This window comes from Peromyscus californicus, unplaced genomic scaffold (genome assembly GCF_007827085.1).
Source record: "Peromyscus californicus insignis strain IS unplaced genomic scaffold, ASM782708v3 Scaffold_36__1_contigs__length_480341, whole genome shotgun sequence".
Lineage (NCBI taxonomy): Eukaryota > Metazoa > Chordata > Mammalia > Rodentia > Cricetidae > Peromyscus > Peromyscus californicus.
This window is the reverse complement of record NW_026294547.1, coordinates 268,640-278,513: the sequence shown is the minus strand read 5'-3', so window position 1 is coordinate 278,513 and position 9,874 is coordinate 268,640. Positions and strand designations below refer to the sequence as shown.

The 9,874-nt window shown below is 34.8% G+C and overlaps 1 protein-coding gene across 1 annotated transcript; it reads right to left on the bottom strand.

The window, feature by feature from the left end:
- Nucleotides 1–3,796: 3,796 nt before the first annotated feature.
- LOC128121201 (E3 ubiquitin-protein ligase RNF19A-like) lies at nt 3,797–7,692 on the bottom strand. Its single transcript, XM_052755618.1, has one exon. The coding sequence runs from the start codon at nt 7,677–7,679 to the stop codon at nt 5,358–5,360; it is 2,322 nt and encodes a 773-aa protein (XP_052611578.1). The 5' UTR covers nt 7,680–7,692; the 3' UTR covers nt 3,797–5,357.
- Between the last annotated feature and the right edge of the window lie 2,182 nt (nt 7,693–9,874).

Here is a 9,874-nt window from a genome sequence, read left to right as displayed (position 1 = left end):
GAACTTTATCAGATGAAACTTTGTTTTATTTAATTTCTCGTGTTCAATAAGTACATTTTAGATATTTGAATTTTATCAGATCAAATTTTTGTTTTCCTTTATGAATATGTTCAATATGTATTTTTCAGATATTAGACATTCATCAGATCAGAATTTTTGTTTGGTTTTCTGATTTCTTGTGTTTAATATCTATATTTTGGCTATTAGACCTTTGTCAGGTGAGAATTTTAGTTTTATTTATCTGATTTGTCATATTCAATATTTATATTTATGATTTTAGAACTTTACTGGTGAGAATTTTTGTTTTCTCTAATTTATTCTGTTCTTTATGTGTATTTTGGATATTAGAATTTTATTCGTTGAGATTTTTATTTTTTCTAATATTATTCAATATGTTTATTTTGGATATTAGACCTTTATCAGACGAGAATTCATACTTTATTTATATGATATCTTGTGTTCAATGTGTATATTTGGAATATTAAACATTTATCAGATTAGAATTTTTGCTTTATATTTATAATTTTTTGTGTTCATTATGTTTATTTTTGGTATTAGACCTTCATCAGATGATACTTTTTGTTTTGTTTATATGATATATTGGGTTCAATGTGTTTATTTGGAATATTAGACCTTTATCAGGTGAGAATTTTAGTTTTATTTATCTGATTTCTCATGTTCAATATTTATATTTCAAATCCAGAACTTGAAACGGTGGGAATTTTTGTTTAATCTAATTTCTTCTGTTCCATATATATTTTTGGATATTAGACTTTTATCAGATGAGTTTTGTTTTATTTATCTAATTATATTCAATATGAGAATATTGAATATAATGTTCAATATTCAGATGTTCAATAGGTATATTTTTTATATTAGACATTTATCAGAACAGAATTTTTGTTTTATTTTATTTCTTGTGTTCAATAAGTATATTTTTCACATTAGACCTTTATCACGTGAGAATTTTGTTTTGTTTTTCTGATTTACTGTGTTCTATATGTATGTTTTGGCTATTAGACCTTTATCAGATGAGAATTTTTATTATTTATATGATATCTTGGGTTCAATGTATATATTTGGAATATTAAATGTTTATCAGATTAGAATTTTTGTTTTATTTATATAATTTTTGTGTTCATTATGTTTATTTTTGGTATTAGACATTTATCTGATGATAATTTTTATTTTATTTATCTGATTTCTTGTGTTCAATAAGTATATTTTTGATATTTGACCTTTATCACTTGAGAATTTTTGTTTTGTTTTCTTGGTTTTTTTTGTTTGATATGTTTACTTTTGGTATTAGACCTTTATCAAATGAGGTATATGTTGTATTTTTGACATTTATCAAATGGTACATTTTGTTTTATTTTTCTGATTTCTTGTTTTCAATATATATATTTTAGATATTAGACCTTTACCAGATGGAATTTTCCTTTTATTTACTTAGTATATTGTGTTCAATATCTATATTTTGTATATTAGACTGTTTTCAGATGTGAATTTTGTTGTATTTATCTTAATATATTTGTTCTATATGTCTATTTTGGATATTAGTCCCTTATTAAATGAGAATTTTTGTTTTATTTAATTTTGTGTGTCCAATATGTATATATTTGTATTAGACATTTATCAGATGATAATTTTTGTTTTATTTACCTAATTATGTTACATATGTATATTTTTGATATTAGACCTTTCTCAGATAAGATTTTTTTATTTTATCTGATTTCTTGTGTTCAATAGGTATATTTTTTATATTAGACATTTATCAGAACAGAATTTTTGTTTTATTTTATTTCTTGTGTTCAAAAAGTATAATTTTCACATTAGACCTTTATCAGGTGAGAATTTTGTTTTGTTTTTCCGATTTATTGTGTTTTATATGTATGTTTTGAATATTAGACCTTTATCAGGTGAGAATTTTTGTTTTATTTATCTCATTATGTTCCGTGTAAACATTTTTGATATCAGATTTTTATCAGATTAGGATATTTCTTTTATTTAATTTTTGGTGTACAGTATGTATATTTTGTATATTGGACTTTTATCAGGTGAGAATTTTTGTTTAATTTAATTTCTTGTGTCAGTATGTATATTTTTCATATTAGCCCTATAACAGATAAAATTTTTGTTTATTTATCTAATTATGTTCAATATGCATATTTTGGATATTAGACCCTATCAGATGAGAATTTTTGTTTTATTTTTATGATTTCTTGTGTTTAAAATGAATATTTTGGATATTAGACCTTTACCAGATGAGAAGTTTTATTTTATATATTTGATTTCTTGTGTTCAGTATGCATATTTTGGATATTAGTTCTTTATCAGGTGAAAATTCTTGGTTCATTTAATTTCCTGTGCTCAGTATGTATATTTGATATTAGACCTTTATCAGATGAGAATTTTCATTTTATTTATCTGATTTCTTGTGTTTAATATGTGTATTTTGGATAATAGACCTATATCCAATGAGATTTTTCCTTTTATTTATCTGATTTCTGGTGCTCAATATGTATATTCTGGTTATTAGATTTTTTTATCAAATGAGAATTTTTGGTTTTATATATCTAATTATTTTCCATATGCATATTTTTGATATTAGAACATTTTGGATGTGAATTTTCCTTTTAATTATTTACTTGTGTTCAGTATGTGTATTTTGGATATTAGACCTTAATCAGGTGAGAATTTTTGTTTTATCTTCCTAATTATATGCAATATATATATTGTGGATATTAGACCGTTATCAGATGGGAGTATTTATTTAAATATATGATATCTTGTGTTCAATGTGTATATTTCAAATAGTAGATCTTTATCAAATTAGCGTTTTGTTTTCTTTATATAATTTCTTTTGTTCAATATGTTTATTTTTGGTATAAAATCTTCATCAGATGAGAATTTTTGTTTTATTTATCTGATTGTTTGTGTTCAATAAGTATATTTTTGATATTTGACCTTTATCACGTTAGAATTACAGTTTATTTTTATGATGTCTTTTATTCAATATGTGTATTTTAGATATTAGTAATTTATCAGATGAGAGTTTTTGTGTTAGTTATCTAATTATGTTCGATCTGTATATTTTGGATATTTAAAAGATCTGTATATATTTGGACCTTTAAAAGATGAGAATTTTTGTTTTATTTTATTTCTTGTATTCCATAGGTATATTTTTTATATTAGACCTTTATCAGAGCACAATTTTTATTTTATTTTATTTCTTGTGTTCAAAAAATATATTTCTCACATTAGACCTTTATCATGTGATAATTTTGTTTGATTTTTCTGATTTCTTGTGTTCTATATGTATATTTTGAATATTAGACCTTTATCAGGTGAGAATTTTTGTTTTATTTATCTGATTTCTTGTGTTCAATATGTATAATTGTGTTATTAGACCTTTATCAAATGAGTATTTTTGTTTTATTTAATTTCTTGTGTTCAATATATATATTTTGGATCTTAGACCTTTATCAGATGACAATTTTAGTTTTATTTATCTAATATGGTTCAATATGTATATTTTGGATATTAGACCTTTATCAGATGAGAATTTATGTTTTATTTTTGTGATTTCTTTTGTTCACTATGTGTATTTTGGATAATAGACCCTTATCAGATGAAGATTTTTGTTTTATTTATCTAATTATATTCAATATGTCTATTTTGGATATTAGACCTTTATCAGATGAGACTCTTTGTTTTATATATCTAATTTTGTGTGTTTGATATGTATATTTTGGATATTATACCAACTGGTAAGGATTTTGTATTTCTTTTTTTTTTTCATTAGTATTTACATTTATTTCATGTATGCTGTTTACACACTCATTATTGAACAAAACTGGAATGCAAACAAATGTACAAATACCATAATAAGCATTATCAAATAAAATAACTGGCACTAGTGTTATACAAGCAAGTTAATGGACGCAGTGAGGAAACTACGGTGAACAACTGCAGCCCGGGACATTTTCCTTTATCAAAAGAAAATGCTCAGTAGCACCATCATGGCAATACTTCAAAGCAACACCTAAAGTGGAGCATGTGGCTGCTGTGAGGTCAGTCTGCTGGGAGTTCCGTGGGAAGGGAGTAGTCCAGGCAGTATTGTGGCCAGCTTCTGCTTGTGTCAGCTGAGCATCCTCCATAAACAAAAGCCAAAGGAAACAAAGCCATAGACCTTTTGTAGAAGCTTGGTGCAAGCTCTGCATTGCTTTGATTTCATGGTTCGAAAAGATAGACAAGTTAAAAATTGAGGTTATGTAACATTAAATTTACTAAAGCCTGAGTGTGTCTTTGGTAGGTGAATACTTTTTCAGCATAGTTAATAATCACATTCACGTTTATCTATTTCCTGTATTTTTCTATATAATCCAAGGTAACTAGAGAAGACATTATGGGAAATGATATAGCAAAATCCTCAAATAACTAGGCTTGTAAAACCCAGTCTCTCCCAAAGGCACCAGGAGTCAAAGGGCACTAACTCCCCTCAGTGAAGGTGACTTTTGTGGTATTGGGTCCTAATGGGATTTCACTTTGTAGTTTTATGTCGTGGTTGTTGTGGTCAGGATACTTAATTACCTACTTTTACCTTTTTCTTCTAAAACGGCATCAAGAACAGATGAGCTATGTAACAGTACCAAGTATTTCTACTTCAAAGTTGTGCAAAAACTGCCACAATCTTGCTCAAGTGTCTAAGTATCCAATGGTTACAACGGGCTGCATGAAGCTTTGTCTCCACACTGCATGTGAAGAAACAAGGAAACAGAAGCTCAGCTAGAAGAGAAATGTGACGAAGAGCATCACACACCGAGTAACCTGCCGAGTTCCTCCAAACACCATCCTTAGTGGTTTCAATAAAATGTCACTAACCACTCACCCCAAGCCTCCATTTTCCTTAAGAATGCAGTAGAACAGCATGAGGATCGTCTGATTATAATGAAGCCAACTTCTATCTAAATACACAGGTGTGTGCATCAGCAGTGTTCTGTGACAAGAACACAAAACATGCCTTTTGCTTAAGTTATGATTCTCCTAATAATGCACTTTTAAAGCCTTCATTTCATAATTTGGTAATTAATATCCACATGAAACACAATGCTTTGCTGAACATACAAAATGTATTTGCATTATGATTATGAAACCTGGCTTTTGCTGGTAACTTAAACCTAACAGTCGCACATGGCTCAACCAGCTCCAAACAAGGCTGTTCAGTGGTTATTTCTCTGCAGCATTACGGGTCTAAATTTCAGTGTGAATGGCAACTTTCAGGTCCACTGTCTGCTGTGGGTGGTTGTTATTTGTTTCTTTCAGTGCATCGCCAAAGCACAAATCCCCACTCGGCTTCACCCCGCTTCTGCCGGTGCCGAGCTCTTCCGCACGAATCGGCTGCGGGCCTTCTGAACAGGAAGCAGTTTTGGAAAGCAGGAACTGCCGCACTGATGGGGTGAATTCTCCAGACGGTCATTTTCCACCTCAGGAAGGGTGTTCACAGTCGCAAAGCGGGCGTGACAATCCGTGGAACCGTGACTACACGATGTTCTCATGCTTTCCAAGTCTGAACAGCTAAATTCAGAAAAATGACTAGAGTGGGAGTCGGCTACAGACGGCATACTGTCACTGAGGGACGGCGCCTCAAATTCACTCGAGTTCGTGCTCTGCTGTTCCAGCAACTGCGCATCCATGTCCTCTCTGGTCCCGTTGATCTTCATGTTCCCCTTTTTCCTCACTTTACCACCTTTTGATTTTTTCCCTGCGGCAGCTTCTTTGGACCACTTGGCGGCACCAGCCTTCCCTTCGGGCAGTCCACCGGCTGGCGCTCCGGTGTGGCCCCGGGCAGCACCGCCGTCCTCCACGCTGCTGCTGCCACTGTGGTGCCGGAACTTGAACGGCTTTGACTCGATGTCCACTTGCACTTCCATGCTGTTCCCTTCTCTGTCCAGAGGGAGGTAGGAGTTCAGGATGGAGCCGGCCATTGCTCTGGTGCTGGCACTGTCACTCACTGTCCCCAGGCTCACTGTGCCGGACTCCCCACTTAGACTGTGCCGCTCCTTCTGGACATCTGCTTGCACCTCCAACCTGTTGAAACAACTGACCATGGCACTTCCCGACAGACTTCCTGTTATACTCGCTCCAGCGAGGGCCATGGTGCTGGCTGTCTCGCTCAGGTTGTCTCTGATGGTGCCTATTCGGTCCATGTGGCTTCCGCTTGCACTCAAACTGCCAGTCAGACCACCAACACTCCCTTCTCCTATGCTGGGGTTATGCCTTGCTTCTGCTACTGATGTTGTGTCCATAGCCGTGTTAGCTCCACCAACATTCACATCGTTCTCATCATCAAACTCAATCCTCACCCCTTTCCCGTTGCCTGCTGAGACTCCACAACCCCCGCTGCGGCAGAGGGAAATTGGAACAACGCCATAGACATAAGCTAACATAGTGGGAACACCAATGCCTACAGTCACTGCAGCTACCACCGGAGATACAATTACAGACAGTGTTACACCACCTGCTATGGCCAGATTCCGCTTGTGTTTTGAAACATCTTTGCCTTCATAGCGATTATGAATCTTGCGGCCCACATACACAGGGATGCCGATGATCATGGCAGGGATGGCAATGCCGGCTATCAGCGCGATCCCGACCGGAGCACCAGCAAGGGTCCCCAGCTGCCACAGGATCTTCTTCTTCCGGCTCCAGGGTTTCTTCCCCCAGAAAGTACAACCTGATGGACTTAGATAATGTAAATCGGATATTTCTTTCATGCACAACCAACAAAACTCACAACCACAGACAGCACATGTCATATGATTGCAGCTCCCATCATTCATCTTTATTATATAAGCAGCACATCGTGGGCACGGCTTTATATCATCAGCTGCTGCTCCGGACTCCTGGCTGTAACTAATGGATGAAGAACGTATCGTCCTTAAGCGTAAACTCTGGGCTCTCTCCTGCCGAGCAGCATCACAGGTCTGGTTTGGATGCCAGAGCTGTTTACAGTGGTAGCAAAACTCTGTCCCACAGCCTTCTCGCCCACAGGTCAATTTGGGACAGCTGGCACATCCAAATGCTATCACAGCATATCCACAGTCCGGAGATGGACACCACCTACAGTCAGGATCTGCAACAAGCCATCGTTGAAGCATAAACTCTTCGTATTTTTCCATTAAGACATCATCACTTAATATCAAGCGAATGTCATGGGGATTAAACCGTTCAGTACATTCTGGACAACTGATATTAACTCTACTTTCAGAGATTTCTATCCTTAGGTATTGTCGTAAGCAATCCACACAAGATCTATGGTGACATGTCATTATATCAGGAAATCTGTCTTTAGAATGCCGCAATAGGCACAAAGGACATTCTATGAAGTCTCCAATTTGTTTGCTGATCGAAGTCAATCCATTGTCAGAAGAGGTATTTGTAGAGAAAATGGAGTTCTTATCCGTACACATTTCAGAATGTATACTTTCAATACTTGCAATTCCATCCACCCCGCCATTGAGCTCCCTTGATTTACGCCTGTTGTCCTTTTTCCTCCGAAAGAGCGAGCCTATTGAAATTCTTCTCTTTTTGGGTGCCTTTTTGACAGAAGGCAAGCTCACAGATGAGGCAAAAGACTGAAGATCTCTATCTGAACCCATTTGCCGATGTAAACTCATGTCTAAAATGCTCATTAGAATTGAGTTGGGGTCAGTGTTCATACGCAGCCCTTCATTATACTAAAAAATAAAATTTATTTTTTGTTCTTGTATTCAGATTAAGTCATGATGGAGAAAAGTCCTATTGGCTCCTTCGGGAGAATCTCGAAAAAGTTCAATTAGAGAAGACTGTTGTCAAAGATGTCCTCAGCTCCTCAGGGCGGCAGCGGCGAGGGGCGGCGGGCGAGCAGGCCCATCCCGCGGAGGCAGAAGCCAGAGGGAGGACGGAGGACGGCCCCTCAGCCAGGATTTTGTATTTCTAATTTCTTGTGTTCAATATGTATATTTTGGATATTAAAAATTTTTCAGAGCCGGGCGGTGGTGGCGCATGCCTTTAATCCCAGCACTCGGGAGGCAGAGCCAGGCGGATCTCTGTGAGTTTGAGGCCAGCCTGGGCTACCAAGTGAGTTCCAGGAAAGGCGCAAGGCTACACAGAGAAACCCTGTCTCAAAAAACCAAAAAAAAAAAAAATTTCAGGTGCCAAGTTTTGTTTTATTCAATTTCTTGTGTTCAAGGAATCTATTTTTGATATTTGACCTTTATCACATGTGACTTTTCTTTTGGTTTTCGGATTTCTTGTGTTATATATATATATATATATATATATATATATATATATATATATATATATATATATATATATATATATATATATATTGAATATTAGAACTTTATCAGGTGAGAATTTTTGTTTTATATAATTTCTTGAGTTCAGTATGTATATTTTGGATATTAGATGTATATCAGATAAGAATTTTTGTTTTATTTATTTTATTTCTTGTGTTCAATGTGTATATTTTGTATATTAGACTTTTATCAGATGAGAATTTTTGTTTTTTTATCTAATTATGTTCAATATGTGTATTTCGATTATTAGATCTTGATTAGATGAGAATATTTGTTTATTTATCTGATTTCTCTTTTTAATATGTATATTTTGGATATTAGACCTTTATCAGATGAGCATTTTTGTTTTATTTATCTAATTATGTTCAATATATATATTTTGGATATTGGACTTTATCAGGTATAATTTTCTATGTTCTTTAATTTCTTGGGTTCAATAAGTACATATTTTCAGCTGGGCGGTGGTGGTGCACGCCTTTAATCCCAGCACTCGTGAGGCAGAGGCAGGCGGATCTTTGTGAGTTCGAGGCCAGCCTGGTCTACAGAGCAAGATCCAGGAACGGCGCAAAGCTACACAGAGAAACCCTGCCTTGAAAAACAAAAACAAAAACAAAAACAAAACAAAAGAAAATAAGTACATATTTGATATTAGACCTTTATCAGATGACAATTCTTGTTTTATTTTTCTAATTATATTCAATAGGTATATTTTGAATAGTAGACCATAATCTGATTAGAATTTTTGTTTTATTTTGTTTATTTTATTTTATTTTTGTTTCTGGTTTCTTGGGTACATGTATATTTTGGACATTAGACCTATATCAGATGAGAATTCTTTATTTGAATCTTGGGCAGTTTATTTTTTTCATTAAAAGTTTTCTTTTCTTTTTTTATTTAATTAAATTAAAATTCAAATATCAGCCACGGATTCCCCCATCATCTCTCCACCCATCCCCCAGGCTTTTCCCTCAATCCACCCCTTCATTCCCACCTCCTTTAAGGCAAGGTCTCCCCTGGGGAGTCAACCCAGCATGGTAGACTCAACCTCGGAAGATCCAGTCCCCTCCTCCCTATACCCAGGCTAAACAAAGTGTCCCAGCAAAGGCTCCAGGCTCCAAAAAGCCAGCCCATGAAACAAGGACAGGTCGCTGGCTCCACTGCCTGGGGGCATCCCAAACAGATCAAGCTCATCAACAGTCTACTTATCCATAGGGACTGGTCCAGATCCATGAGGGCTCCTCAGCCATTGGTTCATAGTTCATGTGTTTCTACTGGTTTGGCTATTTGTCCCTGTGCTTTTCCAAGCATGGTCTCAATATCTTGTGGAAAAAGTAGTCCTGAGAAGTTAGAGAATGGAACTTTGGGAATTGAAGTTCTGATGACATAGTGAATGGAACTGTGGGAAATGTAGTTTTTATGACATGGAGAAAGGCACAGAGGGAAATGTAGTTCTGAAGAAATGAAGAAAAGCACTGAGGGAAATGAAGTTCTGATGATATAGAGAAAGCATTGTGGGAAATGTAGTTCTG

Coding starts and splice junctions, on each gene's coding strand:
- LOC128121201 (XM_052755618.1), bottom strand. CDS start 7,679: ATGAGTTTACATCGGCAAATGGGTTCAGATAGAGATCTTCAGTCTTTT.